The sequence below is a fragment of the Nasonia vitripennis genome, chromosome 5, assembly GCF_009193385.2.
Source record: "Nasonia vitripennis strain AsymCx chromosome 5, Nvit_psr_1.1, whole genome shotgun sequence".
Lineage (NCBI taxonomy): Eukaryota > Metazoa > Arthropoda > Insecta > Hymenoptera > Pteromalidae > Nasonia > Nasonia vitripennis.
The window spans coordinates 15,601,615-15,621,757 of NC_045761.1; the positions used below are offsets into that span (position 1 = coordinate 15,601,615).

Consider the following 20,143-nt stretch of genomic DNA (forward strand, 5'->3'; position numbering starts at 1 on the left):
TTGGCCTAAAATTTCGAGTGAAAGTCCCCTCGAGAGCGCAGAAGCAGGCCATGGCTCGGCCATGTGCCGCCCGTTACGCAATCGTATTATATTATTGTGCGATCGGCGCGTCCTGCGGCTTTTAAACGCGCTTCACAATGCCTAGCTCCTCGCCTCCTTTCTATGGGCCCCGAGGTAAGGCTTCTGATGCGCGCTTAGCCGCGGACTCGACTGTTTTCGCGCCGGAGGTCACGCAGCAGCCTCCGCATTATCCAAAACTAATAAACGAGAAAAAAGTAAAAGTCGCGCTCGGAAAGTATGCCGAGTGCACGCAACTTTTTCGCTCTGCGGTAACTAATGCGCCTGTATACGTATTATGCGGCGGTAAAAAAGTGCTCTTCAAAAATACGCTCAAACTTTCGCAATATTTGCCGCGGGAGAAAGTTGTAGGCGCGCGTACTTTTGTCTTCCAAAACAAGAACATTCGCTGAAACTCACCGGAATGCAACGTCAGGGCGATGCAAAGGAGCAGGCCGGCGAGCAAGTGCATCCTCGTCGCCCTCGGCATCGTGCTTCCTCTTCTCCTCGCTTCGTCGATGACTTCGCTATCCGTCTCCTCTGTTGCTGCTGCTGCTGCTGCTGCTGTTATTCCGCTGCACACTTGGGATTATCACGCGCGACACTTACATTTGATCTGCAAAGCCACAAGAGGGTGAGCGAGGCCGATCGCACTGTACCGGTCGTTCGGGCGAGGCTGCCGCGAGTATCGAGACGATCGAGAAAGAGAAACAGGAGAGAGACGTATGTCTGTGTGTACCCGAAGCCGGTCCAACGCGATCTAAAGCGTGTCTCTCGCTGCGTGCGAAGCGGCGGCGATGCCGATCCGCGACCTTCGCTGCGCTGGGCGAGCGGCGGCGAGCAATTCACGCGGAGAAGAGAGAAGGTAAAATCGGCGCCGGTACTCCTGTCTATACTCTCCGCTTTGTGTGCGCGCTCCTCTTGCGGCGATGGCCGACGTGCCAAGGAGCGTCGACCGATCGAGGAATCGTTCCGAATCGTCGGCAAACCCATAAGGGTATTGGACCCAAGACTCGCGATACCAATGCGCTGGCGACAACCCGTGGAAAATTTAATATCGAGCTGGAGCTCTTCGCAAATATTTAAACAACTTCGGCGAACGCGTGTGAAGGCGAATTTTATTTTCGGTAAACAGCCCGTTGGACGAGTTTCTCGCTTTCGGCCGTGAGATTAATTTCGCCGCGTAAAATGAAAGTATTCTCGCGCAACTTTTTTTTCATTTGACTTTGACGCCGTCGTGTTTTTAACCAGCGCAGCTTTTTACGATATTAGTCCGCGGCCCGAGTGTGCTCTGTAATATTGATTAACGCGCTCTAATGCTGCTGGCGCGGTTTTCTAAATTAAAAATTTTTCCTTCCAGCGGGCTAAACTGCTGGACCGAGTGTGAACGTGTCATACCAGCCGCGATCAACATAAACACTTGACTGAATCAAGTTAACGGGCCACGACTACTTAACGACTTTGCAGGTTCAAGGCGTCTCAAAATCTTCGATCCGCGGTGGATTCTTTCATGAATAATTCAGAGTGCGAGGCTGTTTGGCAGACGAGTCGCCGTGTGATGGACCGGAGAGAGGTCCGTTACGCCGATCTCACTGAGGTGATCACGTGCGAGGCGATGAAGCTATTCGGACTATTCCAACTTCCGAACGACTCATCCGACGCACGCTGGAGTTTCTGAAATTCCAGTCGACCATCACTCGGAAATTTGCACCTTTGCACCTTGGCCGCGTTTTCCCGAAAAATTTCACAAGGACCGAGTGCATGATCGTCAGAAGCACGCCGTGGGAAGTACAGTGGCGGAAGCGGTCGCTCAGGTAGACCGAGACCGACGGACGGACGGCGGGAGTAGCACAGGTGTAGGTCGATACCTAGTTAAGGGGCGCCTCGCCGCAGTGATATTTGGCGCGCGCGCACAGATGCGCCGCGGCAGCGCGTGCGGTATCTGCTCACGCTCGGCTCTGCTCCGCTCTCGGACTGAGCCGAAAGCTCCGGGCCGGCATATGTATTGGCCCCCGACGCCGGCGCGAGTCAAGCTCCACCCACGCGCGCGCGCATCTCCCCGTGTGGGAGGGCTCGAGCTTGCGCTCCCGCGCCGCCGCCGAGCTTGCGACCTTCGACCAGGCCGGGCTACTCTTCTCTGCCGCTGCTGATTTATCAAGGTCGAGCGGCGGCCGAGATTTTTCCTGCGACGTTTCGCGCGCTTTCGGGGCCGGCAGCAGCAGGCAATCACGGAGCGGAATTCCCGAGGTCATGCAGCCATCTCGCAGCGGCGCATTACGCCGGCGGAATACACATCAGAGGAACGCGCAAACACGAGCGAATCGTGCAGGCACATAATAAGCTGAGATACGCTATGTATTGCGACGTCGTCCTCGCTGATGCACAAAGCATCGCGCGCGTAATCGCATCAGGCCAGGCTCGCGCTTTTTCTCTCCCTCGATCCATCACGAGGAATCCCGCAAACAAAAGCGTATTACGAGCGCACAGAAGGAGAAAAATCTGATCGATTTCGGTCCGTCGCGCGCGCGCGCGGAACAGTATATATGCGAGACTGATCGATTGGCGATGCGTCGCTGCCGGAATTTCAAATTCGCGCCGACGACTCGCTTTCCTATACTGCACCGCCGAGTGTACATTACGGAGCGCGAGGCGAGAAAAAGCGCGAGAGGGCGAGTTATACTTTGCTCCCTTTTCTAGTTTTCTCTTGGCCCGGCGAAGCGCGCGCGAGGGGCCGGAGGAAATAATATATTTTTCTGCGAGTTTCTGCTCTCTGAAATAATCAAACGAGAGCTTATAAGGTTCGGTCGTGCGCGCGCGAGGCCCGGCTCTGAATTCCGGATTAGCTTGTCCCGCGCGATAGGATTTTTCCTTATTTATGCATGTGCTGAGATTTCCCGGGAGAAAATCGATTTCCGATACACGCCGGCGCTTCGCTGTCTGCGAAAAAGTTCATCATAGATCAACCACGCAAAAACCATCAGCAGTTACTGGACGTCGTTGAGGCGAGAAAGAAACTTTCTCGCAACGGTGACAAAAGCAGTAAAGAGCATTTCGCAATAACCGCACGACAAAACCATGAAAATCGAAGAAGCTAATGCAGCCGCGCGCCGTGCAAAGAGTTGCGCAAAAAGCATTGCAACTCGCTCCGACTACTAGATTCTCCGAAACTCTGCAGTCTGCAGAGGCAATGCGATTCTCACCTCGCGAGTAGCCAAGTTTAATACCGCGTGTACAGGGAGAGCCGAGCGCAAAGGGGAGGCGGCACGTGCCGGCTTTGGGCGTACGCGCGTCTAATAAACTGCGCGAGGGGCGGCCTCGGCTCCTCTCTCCCTCAGCGCTGTTGGCAACGCGCGCGCGAGTGCGCGCTTCACATATATTAACGTCGAGAGTCTATGTACTCGACGAATCGCCTTTATGAATTACGCGACCCTATACACGGCGAAACTTGCGCCGCGCGGCTCGATGAGTGACGGCTGGTCCGTGACCGAGGCTCGGCTCTTACGTCCTCGCGGCTATAACATGTTGTCGCGAATTCGGGAAGAAAGAAATGGCAATTAGAAGGCCGCTGTATATCCTCGTTTAAAACTCGACGCCGTATATTCTCCCAGAGCTAATCCTCGCCGAGCGGCTGACGGTATACACTGCATCGGAGTCCGACTTAATTAGCCCGTTACTACTTAAGTCGCGCCGCGACGGCCTTGCTTCGCCCCTTTGTGATTTAGCGAGCGACAATTGAATCTTACTCGCGACTCCGGAACAAATAATCCGATCTGAAATTACCATTTAAGAATCGAACGCGGCAGTTGGCCGAGAGGGCGTTAGATGGCGCGACCCGAGCCTCCGCGCGCCAGAGAGGGAGAGAGAACAAAAAGCTGCGCAGCGAGAGAGGCTGCGAGAGCTTGCGGAACACCGGCCGGAAGTAGCTGGCAAAAAGGCGGGAAAATAATTAGCTGGCCTCTGGAACGAAAGCGCTAATATCAGGTGCTGAGTTTTTATTAAAACGCGGAAATTAGATTGTAGCTTTCGAATGTGATTATGCAGTGCATGGGATTAAATTAAGCCTCTCTTCGTACCGATGGGGATCAGGCTGTTGCGATAATAGGCTGCAATCGTTCGAGCCTGAGATGAGAAAGACGCCGCTTATACATACAAACTGCACAGCGGAAGGAGAGCCCGCGGGAGGAGGAGGAGGAGGCGGCGAGGAGCGACGCTTTATTGATTCGGTTTTTCTTTTCAGCCGAGTCGGGAGTTTTCCCGTGCTTTTCCGCGAAACGACACCTGTGTGCAGCAGTGATTCGAAATCGAAGCATTTTTCGGGTCCTCCCGGCCGTCACGGATAAACGCACAACTCGAATTTAATCATCCGTTTCAAATATTGTTCACAAATTCTCCTACCTCGCGCAGATTGTATACATTTTTCGCGAGACGCAACTCGAGGACAATTGGGTCAAGCCGTTTCTCCCTGCTCCGCTTTTGCGATTCACTTTAGCCTCGCGCTTTATACGGCATTTTCCGAGATTCGTCAAAATGGAAACTGCGCGCTTTTTGTCTCGGCGCACCAAGTATCGTGATTTCGTTAGGCGCGACGCTCGTCGACACTCGATGGATTCGACTTGTCCTACATCGGCTTCGTTCCTTCTTTTGAGAGAGAATGCGAGCAAACGTAAACTGGAGGTTGGAGTTGGGTATAATTTTTCGGATAAGATTTCTTGAAAACTATTGCAACAGTCATCCTCGCATCATGACCAGGAGGAGAAGCGCGGGAAAAGGAGGCCGGATGACGCAGCCTTTTGTCTGAAATCCTCGTATCGTGAATCGAGAGATATTAGAGGGGAAAAATCTAAAGCGTCCGCATAAGGCCGATATAAGCTGCATCGCATTATCAGGAGCAGCCGATTGGTCGACTGCACACAGACATCGGCTGTCGCATAAGCGTATAGCGAGTACACTATATATAGCTTGGCGCGAGCTAGCGATCGAAATGAATTCGCTGTTTACCCGAGGCTCCCCGGCAGGCGATGCGCGCCCTCGCCTACTCCGGATGCGCAATAGCCGCCGGGCTAGGCTCTCTCTCTCTCTCTCGCTTCATCCCGCGCTTCATCCCGCGCTCTGCTGCGGCCCGGAGTTCAAGGGCTGAATTACTGCGAGGAGCTCCAGCTTTCACTGTCTCGACTAGCCCCTCGCTTATCCTCTCTCTCTCTCTCTCTCTCTCTCTCTCTCTCTCTCTCTCTCTCTCTCTCTCTCTCCAAACTCTCGGCTTTTTCATTTCATTTTTACTTTTTATCCTCGCGGCCCCTTCTCTCGGCCAGCCTATAATAGTTTTCGATTCCAGCCAGCGTCGATACGCACCCCCGAAACGCATCAGCTCCGTACAGTCGGTCTCGATTATCCCAAATGAGGGGTTACAGCCGGACGTTTGAGTAAATCGAAGATCATCGTCACAGTCGCGCGACACCCCTATAACGTGCATGTATAAACGAGGATCGACGCAATCAATCGGCACGCGTGCGTCTGAAATCGTCATCGCGTCCATTAAGCGGATATCTACCCCCTGCTTTTTGTGACTATACTGACTTTTATGTTCTCGAGCAATTTCCTCGTTGGAGGGAACCTTTTGGAAAACCAGCGACTCGTCTTGTTCGGCGCGGATCATCTTTCTAATTTTCCTGCCAGCTTATTAAGCAGTACTGCAGCGCAGCAGACGCGGAAAAAGCCCAGAGCAGAGTCGTCCGGATGAATAGTCGAGGAAAGAAGAGCAGCAGAGGTTAACGAGTGCAGTGCAGCAGTGCTAGCTCGTAAGTAAAATTTCGACGGCAGGATTAAATGAAGAGGCTTTGAGAGAGTACTTTTGCGGATTATAAGGCTCGCAGGCGTGCATGAAGGAACATGCAGGCTGAAAGAGGACTTATTATACGAGAAAAGGTGTTTAAAACTCTGCTCTTGAATTTTTTATCAATTTTTTTCCTTTCCATGCGTCTAGTGGCGATAAACCCGCGTTTTCAAGCTGTTACAATATCTCAAATGTATGGTATAGTTGGATATTCATCAACGCGATACATAACCAGCATATAACTAATGATATTCCGAAATGTGTCTTTCGTTATTATACATTATGCCACTGCGAGGGGCTGGAAGGCAATCAACGTTTCATGAAGTGAATATTCTCATTATGCAATTAAATCTCATTACACGTTCTTTTTATGAATGCCAATTGATTCGATTCCAAACTACATGTTACTCGAGGATTATGAGTGAATATATTCAGTAGTCGTATCTGGTATATTAATTCCATTTGTCGAAAAAAAAAAACAAATGTTCAATTTGCACAGCTATAACATGCAGGATTTGTAAAAATTGTGACGATTCAAAAGTATACAGGTCTACACAGAGATAGAGATTACGTTTGATGATAGCAAGAATAGTTGAACAACTAGATATGACGCAAATATTGAATTGATGCGACTATTTGAACTATAGTTTTGACTTTATTTCATTAACTTTGCACCATTTGTTGACAAATAAAGCATTCTTACATTGGAATTTAATCAAACAAAGGTCGTGTATCCCGAAATCTCCCTATAGAATAATGATTGCGGGATTTAATGTATTGAAAAATGTCGGATCCGGTGTTTCTCGCATGAAATTCGTTTGTACAGAATTTTATACTCGCAATATTTTTTAAAATAATTATTATCTTGTCACTTTCTTTAAAAGCTTTAATTGAAAAAAAAATTTAACTGCTGCTTAGCTAAAAAATGATAAGAATTTAAAGAAAATATAAAAATGACTTGATTCTGCAAGAAAATCGAGATTTTGTAAATTATTTACTGTTTGATTTTTCTTCTTTCTCAATTATTGTCAAAGCTCTCCCTTGTACTTTTTGTTTCTACTGCTACGTCATTTTCGTCTGTAATCTTATGCATTGCATAAAAATTCTTATGTCAAATTTGGTTATGAATTTAAACTGCCACCGCAGTAAAGGACCATTAAAAAGATAGTTCGGTAGATGCGCTCTTAAAAAAAAATCTTATCAATCGAGTATTTAACGTAATTGTCGTAAAACAATTTTCCGTAGAAGTGCTCGCGTGAACCTAAAAATGCTGGGTAGAAAATGTATTTTTGATTATGATTGTGGGCTCCCGCGGCCTACCGGCGATACTGGCGACAAAAAAGATCAAAGTGCGTGCGCAATTGCACATCGTGAGAACCCCTCCCGCGGGCGCACCCCCAGGAGTTGATCGTCAACGACGTGCTGCTACGACGGGCGCCTCCTCAGGTCAAGCCGCCGGCAGGACAAACCACGCCGTGCATAGAGGTCGCGCTAGGTACAAAAAAGTGGCACTTTGATCTCAGCCAGTTGTAGGCCGAGGAGCGACTCTACTGTCGCCTTCTGGGCCTTTATGGCTTAAAAAACCTAAAAAGACGCGTGGGATACGGAACGGCACTCGCCACCTAGCGGTCGCTTTGTGTACTTTTTGCTCGCGATGATGCCCATCATACTTGATTCGATAGAAGAGAACGCGACAACTAATTAGATAAAAAACAAACACAATCAAAAAGATTCAAAACTACAGCCCATAGCCATGTGTCCGACCAACATTTACCTTATCTACTTGTTTAAACTATTCTTGCTTTTTTACAACGCAATGCAGTAAACATACGTATTATGCTCCGAGATACCAGATAAGCCAGCTCGAGAACGGAGAAGCGGAGAAAGATTCGGATAGAGAAAAGAGAAAGTGAAAAGGAGGGTCGATATTAGAATGGTAAATTAGGGGGTGCAGAAAAGGAGATATCAGATTTAGTCGAATAAAAGGGAAGATCGTTTATAGAGTGCGACTCCTTCTTCGGGATATCTTTGGATTTGAGGGGATCCGGCAGGGCATTAAACGGAATCGTAGAGGGGTTATTTGTGAATGATTGATGATAGTTTTGCGCCGCCGGTTATAGCCTACTGTACCAGAAACTTTGAATCGATATTCCGGAAAGAGTATTCGGCATTGGCATTCGTTGCATAATCAACTGGGTTTTGTTTTTTAATGACAAGTCATAAGTGTAATTTCAATCTGATGTTTAATTTATCTCATTTTTTCGAATAATGTTCATCGACGTAGCATTATATCAATGACGATTACACGAGTGGCGCCACCTGCCAGAAGGAATTCCCACTCACAAAAGTCTATGGCCCTCTATGGCCGCGAATGCTCGGTTGGTTCGTGCGTGGGATAAGTAGGGAGTTTGTATTATTGGTTAGCTACAACCTACAACAATGCGCATCTCGTTACGTTCTAAGGTTCTGCGTTATAAGTATATAAAAACGATAATCAGGCAAAATAGATTTTTAACAACTGTCTCCCGCAATGCAAAGCCGGAATCCTCCGCCAATGAATACGAAATCGCGGTCAAACGAAACCATCAAAATGAATCAAATAAATATAATAGACGTACACGCGGCGACTGGGAAGAGAAAAGATTCAATTTGTATCAAGATCGGGAAGGTAGTCGCATAAGCGAAAGCGGCCTCGGCTGCAGATATAAAAGGGCTGCCGCGAGGGGACTACTGCCGCCACGCTGATGCTGTATACGTCCTCGTCGCCGCGGGGGGTGTATGCGGCTGAACGACGCGCGGCGTTAAGAGCCGTTAAGTCGATAAGCGCGCGAGTTTACGACTATAGAGAAGCGGCCATTTGAATAAAGCAATTTGCAGGCCGAATGCAAAGTCGATGCTGTTGCTGGTATTTAATTCGCGCCCACCCCAGAGCGGCCGCGGGAGAGTTACTCGATTCGATCCGACGTGCGAGCGCTCGAAGCGGGGGGGGGGGGAGAGGGGTGGGAGGGCTGGAGGGAGACATATACATACAGAATAACTGAATGTAAGAAGTAAAAAAGTTCTACCGATTGCGCAACGTTTCCTTTACGAGTTAAATAAATTTATTCAGTGGGCGGCTTTAAACGAGGGGGCGGAAAAAGCGTAGCGCACTAGAAGAGCTGGATTCCGGAAAATTTCATAACGCGCCGCGAAGCCTCGTAACGACTGAAAAAGCTAAATAAACGAGCCGAGAACGGGACAATGGCAGACGGTGGCGCGTTAAAAAGGAGCGAGCATTATAGCTGCACAGCGCGCGCGAAAAAGCTCGGGGAGCAGACACAGCGCGCGATAATAAATCAACCAGTTGCGCCGCGCGCGCTCTCCGCCGTCCCAAACACGCCCCTGTGATGTAGCCAGATGGGTTAATTTCATTGCCCCACCTCCCTCCACGTCTCCCTCACTCGCAGCTTTATACGCGCGCATAACTATACGAGTATGCTGCAGACAGCCTGCCACGTTGCCAGGACGGGGGGAAAAGTTGTCGCGGCGACGATAACGAGTACGTGCTCGGATTTTCGCGAATTTTCAATGAGGCCAGCGCGAGTGCACCCGTTATAGGTAGGGCGAGTCGTTTGTTGGCTAATTCATAATTCGTACGCCTGCAGCTTCGGAGGATTAAAGAAACTCTGGGATGTTACTCGAGTGCTGGTGGTCTTTAAAGGGATGGATCAGGCCTTTGCTCGTCGACATCGCTTCGAATATTTTGAAGCGTCGTTTTACTTTCTTTTCAACTTTTTTCCTTCTCGCGGCAACGTAAATCTCCGCTTTACTGCGGCGGCCGTAAAGTTTAGAAATTCAACAAAGCTTTACGCCGGAAAACTTATGTCGCCCGCGGTATAAAATTTATAAATTCCCGCAGCGATCCAACAATAAATTTGCATAGGAAACACGTCGTGAATTACGTAACGCTCAAAGGGCTGACTAGTTTCGCGTTTCACCGCCTGGCAGGCGAGATTTATCTCCGCGATCAAGCTTTTTTCGCGCAAAAGACTTATTATAAAAGAATAAGAGGGGCGCACGGCGCGTAACTGCTTTCTCGGCAAAGTTTCAGCAGTCATTAGGTTAACTATAAGACCTTCATTTTCGCAATAATTGATCGTGATTGCATTCATCCCTGAGATGAGACCAAACTTTCAGCAATTAGGTCGCACTTACACAACGACTCGGGCCGACTAGAGCTTCCGAGAGCGAAGTACAATAAAATCAAGGGAGTAAATATCAACTGCGTTTAGCGCAGTTCCCTTCGCTCTCCGAGCTGCACAGAGGGCGAGACCGGCCAAGTTTTATTGGATCTCAGTTTATTCCAGTCTCTGCGAATTGGGCGTACAAAAAGAGAAAATTCCGGGGTCAATTTCCTCCGACGGGCGAGCGGAGCTTGCGTAACACACGCGCAAGCTCGGAGGAACAAAGAGCCTCGCGGCGCGCAGAGTCGAGGGGCCGAGACACTTAATTTCTCGGCTGCTCATGGCCTAACGTAGTCGCGCGTCGCACTCGTGGAATAATATGCGCGCAAGCTCTGCTCTCTAATTGCGAAGCTCGAGCTCGCGGAGCTAATGAACCGCGAGAGCGTGTCTTGGCGCTGACGCTCGGATCACTCGGATACGTCGAGAGGGCGGTTGCTTTGGATCAAGAGGACTTGCCAGGGGATAGCGCCTCTTATTGGACGAGTCTGGCTCCGGCTTATCTGGTTTTTTTTTTAACCGTACTAATGCTTTTCTCCAACTTTGTCAACTATGACAAAGCTCTATGAGCGATGAGCGCATTCAGCGCGCAACAAATGAAATGGCGTGTAATCCAAGTATGCCGTGTTCATTCGACGGTTTACGATTTGTTACATTGTGTGACATAGATCGGAACACGGCTATGGTATATGAAACATCGAAGGCTGTCGCGTGAGGTGAACTTGTTCTCCCGCAGGCAGATGACATTGATCGCTAAACACTCAGCAGCCAGGTTGCGAAACGTTACGCAGCGACTACGCAATATAAAGCACAGCTCAGCGAGCTTTGAAAAAGATATAAGGTTTAATGAGTCGAAAGATACATAGAGATTCGAGCTACATGTTGTGTACGTCTGTGTTTGAGTTGGCTGTTTGTTTGAACATCTTGAGATATGTTCGAGTCGTGATGCAAGTTCGTGTTTGCGTAGACATCTATTAGAGAGGTATATGAAAACGAGCAAACATCTAGTATATCCAGCATAACGAGCTAATGCGTGGCTAGTACCTTGGGATGGAAAATCCTGAAAATCAAACTACCGACACTTTGGCAACAAAAACAATCACACTTTTTGCGCGAACCGTGAGGACACTTCATCGCAGGAAAAATCACTTGGTCGTCAGCGCGATGTCTCGAGAAATGCCAAGTGCGAGCGCAAGGAAGAACGAGCCACCTATAGAAATTCCTAGAATCGTCGGACGCAGCCCTGTACAGCCAGGAGAGAGGAAAAACGCCTCAGGCACCCCCGCAGTCGAGCGACACGCACTGGACGAGCGCGAAGCATCGTGACCTTTCTCTCTCTCTCTCTCTCTCTCTCTCTCTCTCTCTCTCTCTCTCTCCATCACTCGCGAATTATTCGGGAGATCGTATTACTTGGACATAGGGGGGCACGCGACGCCGGTGCAGCTCTCGCGGAGACGGCCGGAGTCCGGACTCTGGCCGGCCGCAGACGGCTGTTCCCGCGGAGAGCCGCAGAATTCTATCCCTCCTCTGCGCGGGCTCCTGCTTGCCTCCCACCTAAGGCAGCTGCCGCTGGTGCCGCTGGTGCCGCTGGTGAGGCTGTTTCGCCACCCCCTACGCGCTGCGCCTCTCGCGCTTTCTCGCGCCCTGCTTCGATGCGCCAGGCCAGAGACACTTTTCCCCGACTCCGCTTCGAACAATTTTCATCGCAAAATCATACGACTCGCGGGCGCGATGCGATCGATCTCGCTGGCGTGCAGGTATGCCCAGGGCGAGAGGAGCTTAATCGAATTCGGCTCTCGCGCGGGCTTTTCAGTGCGCCGTTACAGCCCCGTTACGGCGCGGTTATCCACTCAACCACCGCGGTTCGCTTCCCGCCAGGCATAAATTCTGCGCAATGCTGTTGCGCACCGGTGATGACCACAGCGCATTTAATAGTGGCCGAAACTAATTCCCCGACACTCGCGGCGCATTTAGCATCGTTTATCGCTCGTGCAAAAAAGCTTCCTCTCGCGCCTCTCGGCGTTAGTGGCTATATATAGATATATACGGATACTCCCATCCGCCGGCGTTGCGCACTGGCGTTTTTGCTCGGGGCGCATGTGCTCGGCTTCTCGCGAGTCTCCCTCTTGCTCCCAATAATATAGCTATACACAGAGCTCTCGCGTCTCGTTCCGAGTCTCTTTGTCGTGGCCCCGCGAATTTATGATCGATAAAATATTCCCCCCGTATGTACTCTCTGCCGGCGGGTGGGAGTCCCTGGCGAGAAAATCGCGGGGAAAACAAGGGAGGGAGCAGCGGCCGAGGAGGTACTGAGGTAGTGCATCGTAGAGAAAATTGATTTGCTCGCCGCTACTACCTTATATAGCTTAGGTACTCTGTGTGTTTCAGGCTCTTTATGCCTGCACCTTTTCTCGGCTCGCCTGCGGTATTTCGTTAGAAGAGTGTCGGAGTGAGCTTTGACCTAATTATTGCGCTACGCGCCTGACTTTTCATATGAGGTTTGCCGAGTTGCCTTTATTTTTTGTGCTTTCCGTTCACAGCTCTAACGATGCAGTTACGAGTTTCCAAATTTTTCATCGCTCGAAAATTGAAGTGCGCAACTTTTTGAGATAGATTTACTTAGTCCACTACAGGAATGTCTAGCGGGATACAACTGTAGAATTCAGTTAAGGTTCATTCAATGGAAGCCTGAAAATCTAGCTTATCGATGCGATAAACTACTGAAAACATTAAAACTCGAAAAATACACGTGGAGATAGAAATTGTAAAGATTGATAAATTCTTTAATAGTACATTGTGCATCAAGGGGAGAAAATAGGCTATTTCAAGCGAGGGTGAGGTGTTCAACACGAGTCGGAGTCGAGTGCTGAAAACACGTCACCCGAGTCTCAGATAGCCTTTCTTCCCATGGTACACACCGTATTTTTTACAACGAGGGCATGAAAAGACCTCTTTTAACACCAGAAAGTAACGTATGGAATCGTGCACGATAGAGTTATTTTTTGTGTTCAAAGTTCAATTTTAAAGAATACATAAAATTTGCAAAAACTTAAAAAACACGCATTTATAGCAGGGAAAAATGCGGCTTATTTTTTATTATTTTCCCCGCTGTAATGATCTGTTTTTTCCTCTAGGGGAAAAATGGTCATTTGTCCCCACTCAAGTTCGAACTTTTTCACACACGCTCGCAATGAACGATTTTCTACGCTACCATCTGGCGTCAAAAGAGGTTCATTTCATGCCTGAGTTATGAAAAATTGTTTGTTAGTATTAGTCAATTGCGTGTGAGAGACTGATTATACGTCACACAAGTGCAACTCAAATGGGAACCTGTTTGCAATGTATCACTAAAAATTACTATATTTTCTCCTAATCGGGAGACAAAATCAAACTATGCAGAAAATATCGTATGTTTGTGTGAATATTTACTATACATTCATAAAAAATTGCTTTACCACTATAGTAAAATTGCAGTCCGCTTTGACTCGCTGTGTTCAGTTGGTAAAAAATTATCGACAAAGCTAAAAAATTCGTCGTAACTCAATCCGATGCCAGGAATTCGCCTGATCACTTAAATCTAGTTGGCGCGCTCTGTGGCTTTCGATATGCAGATGTAATTTCTGTTTGAAGATGATGAGCACGTCACTCGGGTCTCTCGTAGACGATGTCTAGGTTTTCGACGAAAGGAAAATAATATAAAATATAGGTAGCGCGCTCTGTGGAAATAATTACTATACAAAACTTCCAAAAATGTTTGAAAATATTGGAAAATTTTGGAAAAATTTCCTCAATTTTATATTTCACTAACAAACTGCGATTTGTACTCATAACTAGACTGGGTATAGGAATGATCACTAGCCGCTGAGATTCTTGGAGATCTGGACATCGTCTACGAGACTCGCGGGTAACGTGTTCATCATCTTCGAGCAGAACTTACACCTACACACCGCAAACCATGAAGCGCATTACTAAGCCTAACATTTTTTCCCATAATAAACACCTGGACAACATTTTTTAGAGATCCGGGTGACCTGAACAACACTCACGGTGAAAATTTACGTAGACATCAAGAGCTTAGCATATTCTATATATTTATTATAGGTATATCACAAACCGAAATTATAAATCACTATAATAGTATTAAAATTTCATAACCTTAAATTACTACATTTTAAATTTTCCCGAATCGTTGGTTAAATGTTGGCTAATATTCATGATAAGCGTTGGCCAACATTTTTAGCCAATTCTTAATTCACAGGCCATTTTGGTTGGTTCTTTTTCTACCAGGGTAAGACGGATCGTAATGTGGTTTTTTGCATCCGATTCATCAGAGTTACAATTTCCCGTAAAATTCTCGGAGACTTGCAAATTTTGTATTTAATGTCTCCTTGGAATGCAATTTTAAAATGCATTTTATTTATGCAACAATGCATTTTCAAAGAAGTAATTAATCACACTAGGTTACAAAATTTCCTGACGCTCTAACGAATCGAATGCAAAAAACCGCATTACGATCCGTCTTACTGCTCAAAAAACTGCTGCTAATTCTTTGGCACGTATCTTCCTCCAACAAAATTTATAAATACAATATTGTTCAAATACAGTACATTCATGATTTTTAAAATACTTTCAACTTTAATTATTTTACTGTAGGAGTACCTGTCACAATATTAAATCATATAATTTTCAATCCTAAAATCTTTTAAACTAAATGGTTTCATAAGCTACAAAAAGAACCTAGCCGAGGTGTTCAAAAGATAGATATTTTCGCAAAATTTCAACTTAAATGAAGCCTTTTTACTCCCGTAATCGTACGACATGGAAAACCCATATTTTTAGTTTTAGACTTTTAGCACTAAAGCTAGTCATCAAAATGAAACATTCAAATTGAAATCCCTGCATTCACACCAGAACTACAGGTGTGCAAAGTATCCTTCTTGAATTTAAGTCCACAAGAACCATTCGTTCACTTGGAATCCTACGGACAGTGAAAAAATTCACAATACATAGCACTGAGTGCCACAATGGGCCAGCAGGAATAATTAAGGTTTTAGCACGGTAAAGTTAAAGGTATTTATACTAAATATCACTAAAAAAAATTTCAAATGATTTACTTTAATTTTGTAATTTTTACTCATAATTCTTTTTTTTAGGATTTAAAGGTGTTGTATGTGCCTGAAGTTTGCAACGTTGCTACCAACGAAAATTTTTTTTTTAGTCGACATCAATATTAGTATGTGAAAAATTTTGGTCGGGATCCAATATGGGGAACCTCGTCTAGAGGGTGCTCCAAGACACGTATCTCGTCAATTTTTGACTTTATCGATTTTTCGTACGGAACATAAGTGATTTACCCCTTTTTTATAACGGGATATTGTTGCTGACATCAATATCCCGTTGTAAAGAAGGGGTAAATTACTTATGTGTCGTACGAAAAATCGAGATAAAGTCATTGGGTATCTTGGACGGCCCTCTAGGAAAGGTTCCCCATCTTTGATCCCGACCAATTTTTTTTCACATACTAGTATTGATGTCAGCAACAATATTCCGTTATAAAAAAGGGGTAATTTAATTACTTTTTCTGTGACTAAACTAACATCGACCAACTTTATATGCATATCAGGCTCGGACTTTTCAGTGTCCTCTGGTCAATGTTCCTTGGATCGAATCGTCGCCAAACTTTATATTTAGTCTTTTTTTTAAGTTGAATAACAATTTTCCACTGCAAAAAACCGACTAACTAAAAAAAATGTTCGTTGGTAGCAACGTTGCAAACTTCAGGCACATAGGTGTAGTGTCCCTTAAGCTCATCAAGTTTTGCGTGCTTTTCTTGCAACTTTGCAAGCTCTTTTTCAATATCTTTACTTACTTTCATGAGTACACCAACATTAATCCCTGTGGTTCTTTTTCCTTTCTGTTGCTTCTTCTTATTGCAACTTTCTACCACAAATGGATTTGATGCGCCATCATCTTCCATTTCGTCTTCGTTAGAAGCTTTCTTATTGTTTTTAATGCTTTTATTTTTTTCCGATTTAACCTCAGAATTATTAGTTTTAGTAGGAAATACAACGTTTTCAGATTGAACCGTAGGATATTTGGGTTTATCACGCGATTGCCTGCTTCTTTTCAAGTCTTCGTTTAGTACTATGTATGCAGCAGTATGCTCTGCACCTGACTTTAAAGCTCTTACCACATTTCCGATGGAAGACTATGTGCGCTCTTTCAACACAAACTGTTCTATAATTCTATTAGAGCTTTCGATGTAAGCATTACTGACTCGTGACACTTCGAAAGCAAACATCGAGGTCTAATGAACTCCAAAATCTTGCATAAGCCATTTATTTGGTAAGTACCTTATCCAAAATTCAGGAGCATAAAATTTATTAATATCGTCATCGGCTAGATTTTCATTGCGTTTATCTGCTTCTGTCTGTTCCTTAACCATGATGGCGTTATATCTTCTGTAGTACGCTGAATTCCTATAAATTGCGTCACTTCTTTCCCAATCGTCAAATATCGTTTCAATCTCTTCATCAATTTCTTTAATTTTTTCCTCATTGCCACTGTTTAATTTAGAGACATTAGAATTATGTAATCCGGTGAGTATCCTTATACTATCATTAGCTACTGCTGTATATTTATTGAGAAAAACAATACAAATATGTGTGAATAGTTTATCTATCTCATTGAAACTTTTAGCCACGCATAACACTTAAATGCAATCTTTCAAAACCTGCTTCAATGTCTTGTAGGTCTCTTATTTTTTCCAGCAACGTATAATTTGTCGATAGTTTTTGCAATATTATGTGAAAAATAGCCATAACATATCTTTACGATTATAAGTTGTATGGCCCGAGGATTTTTTGAGTTCAGGAGTTCATATGTAGTTTGTAAATATACTCAAAGACTCATTTTATTCCATTATTCTATTATAGATTTTACTATGGCATATGCATGATCTGTTACGACAATGTTTTATAATGGCCACTTTTAACACTCCGTAACAAAATACTGCAAAATACCGAGCCAGTTATTTATGGATGGTGTGTTGTACTCCGACGGAATCATATGACTTAGTTTAAACATTTCTTTATCATCTCTAGCTAAGATGCAATAATAAAAAATGAGCTTGCAATCAAAATTTTCTGGCTTCCTTACGACGGATCCAGTAGTAATTTAAAATTGTATCTTTTTGTCCCGTCATCAATTCAAGGTTTCATACAATATACATATATTTCTGCATTTAAAGGAAGGCCAGCACTTCTTAAGAAGTGATTTTTCAGTCGACTTTCCTCGATCCATAGTTGTAATAAGTCTCCTTTATCATAGGACTCTAGTGTCGAAATATTTACACTGTTTATTTCGGATGCGATCTTGTGGTACACATGCACTCGACGCAGATCTTGCAGATGACCATCTTCTTTTAACTTAGTACTAGTATTCATTATTATTTCATTTGCATAAGATTCGACTGACTGATGTTTTAATCTTTCTCCAATAACTTTGCGTTCTTTACCTTTCAATGAAAGGTAACGAGGATCTTTAGAATCTCTATCATGCACTTGATTTATTTTATCATCGCTTGTTATGACTAACCTACATGCATTATCATTCAAATTGTGTATCTTAAATTTAAAATGTTGAGTGTGTTCTGCCGAAGCATATTAGCGTAGGCATTAATAGATCGCATGTTCAAGCGCAATTCGTTATAAAATTATATCAGGCATCTACAATAATAAGCATAACATATGAAAGAATCTAGTACTTTTCTTATTTGTTCTTTATCATACTTTCCTGTTTTATCTTTCAACATCGTTGAATCTAGTTTAGTCTCACCAATGTCAACGTTTATTTATTACGTTTTGTTTTTCTCCTTTTTTTCCTTTCGGCACTAGTGACCTCCACACACAGTTTTTTAATGCAAAATTTGAGTATCTACTATCTGAATTATCTTCTGAGCTATGATTCTTTTCTGGTGCATAATCGTCATCAGATTTTGTACCAGATTTATCATCAGAATCTTCAAGATACATTGAATAATTAACTCTTCCATCAGGATGTCTTTGTTGAAAGGAGCTTGTAAAAACTTTTCTTTTACTTCGCTCACTTACTTCTTCGCCCTCATCTGAATGCTGAGGCGATACCATTGGTAATGCAACGATACCGATGCGATACCTGGTGACCTAGAAACGAAACTGAGCACACCCGACGAATCAAAAATTAATATAGGAAAAGGTAGTAATTGATTTAAAAAAATATATATGAATTCCTAGCGAATGAATAATGTCAGAAATTGAAAGAAAATTTTATGCGTAATATTATTCAATTGAAAAGTCATTAATAAGTTGTCTAGTTTTTGAATAGTTTAATTTCAAAGTAAAGAACTATCAGCTCGACATATATTATATATGTCTTTTCGTCTGCTAAATTTGCGCGTACACTTGACGATTCACGTCTGAAATGGAGTAAACAAATAATAAAAATCTAAATTATTGTTCAGTGCCTTTTTGTGAAAGGAGCCAAAATGAGGTTGTATATTTTCATAGACCTTCCAAAAATCCAATTTTATTTAAAAAGTGGTGGAAAGCTGTGAAATTGGACAGGTTAACCCCATACAAAAGAATTTGTAGCAAACATTTTGTTGCTACTGATTACTTTGGAACAGGTAAAATTATAAATTTTATTAGAATAATAATGCACAATGAATTTTCTTCATTGTATTTATAGCTGATCCTAGCAGAAAAAAAATTTGAAGAGAACTGCTGTTCCATCACAAAATATTCCAGTTACTTTAGTAACTGAAAAAAAGAAAAATGATCATTTGGTCATACAACGTAAAGTCAGAGTAGAAAGACGGTATCAGAAAAAGGCAGAATTGTGTGTTAATCATTTTGTGAAAATACTAGATGTATAATATAACTTCTTCTGTTTGTTTATAATCAGATTAATGCATATATTTTTATTTCAGAGTCGAAGCAAATTCCAAATTACAAGAGGAAAACAATCGTCATTCAATCAATCTGATCATGAGTCAATGCAAATTCAGCAATCACAAAACGAGTCTTCTAGTACCAATAGTGAACATAATGAACGTGACTGTATATATAATGAAAATGATCTGTCTAGTACTAATAGTAAACAAAATGAACTTGGTTGTATCAATAATCAAAGAGATTCCAATAAATGTGACAAATGGACCATGACTGAAGCATGTGAAGATCCCGTTGCAAATATACCAGCGACAAACAATAAGAAGTCTTTTATTCTAAATCTTTTGGACAGCGATACCAAATTATACAGTTTCACTGGCATACAATCTTTCGAACAACTAAATGCCATGGAAAAATGTATTAAGTTGCTGCGATCATCAACAAAAAAAAAAAGAATATTGCAATGCCAATACAACATAGTATAGTTTTAACATTAATGAAACTAAGACATAATTTTTCATACACAGTAATCAGTATTGCTTCCTCCTAGAGGAAGCTTTGTAATAGTAAAATTTTGAGTTTCTTCAAAACTTCTAGAAAATACTTTTTAGTGTGTTAGAAGTTCAAATCAAGTGTTTTTAGAAAATGTCCGTATGGATGTGTATGTGTGTGTGTGTGTGTGTGTATGTATACCGTAATATTTCTGGAACTACTTTGTCAATATCAATAAAATTTGACATGCATATATATTTTTGGATTCTAAATTCGGGAAAAACAGTTATTTTTTAATTTCTTAACTATATTTTTTATGGCCATTTTTTGATTTTTAAAAAACACTATTTTGCGGTTTTTTTCAATCATCCCATTGTTACAAACAATTCAGCTATAATGCATTTGAAAGAGAATAAAATTATCTACTTTTCCTCGTGTGGTTCTCGGCATTGACCGCTTTGTTCGGCAGATACAATGAAAAAGGCGATTTTTTTTAAATTCATATCTCTGAAACTAAACGTCATAACCTCGCGAAAAAAATTATGTCAATGGGTAACTTGTCAACCTATACCCCATTCAAATTTCAAGTGATTTGACTACTTATTTTTTCAGTA

General features: G+C 43.8%; 1 protein-coding gene across 7 annotated transcripts in view; it reads right to left on the reverse strand.

Moving 5' to 3' along the window:
• LOC100118904 (protein Skeletor, isoforms B/C) overlaps positions 1–20,143 on the reverse strand; it is a 56,004-nt gene that overhangs the window by 30,357 nt on the left and 5,504 nt on the right. Inside the window, exons 1-2 of one of the 7 annotated variants that reach the window (XM_016987198.2) lie at positions 11,518–11,603; positions 478–673 (exon numbers count right to left, since the gene is read on the reverse strand). The exons of 2 other annotated variants lie outside the window; for them this stretch is intronic. In XM_016987198.2, coding sequence (XP_016842687.1) covers positions 478–547 — 70 coding nt within the window. In that variant the 5' untranslated portion in view covers positions 548–673; positions 11,518–11,603. Of the gene's footprint in view, positions 1–477; positions 2,148–11,517; positions 11,604–20,143 lie in introns of those variants that run through there. 4 more of the 7 variants (XM_016987197.3, XM_016987201.3, XM_016987200.2 and 1 more) reach the window with 4 other exon arrangements.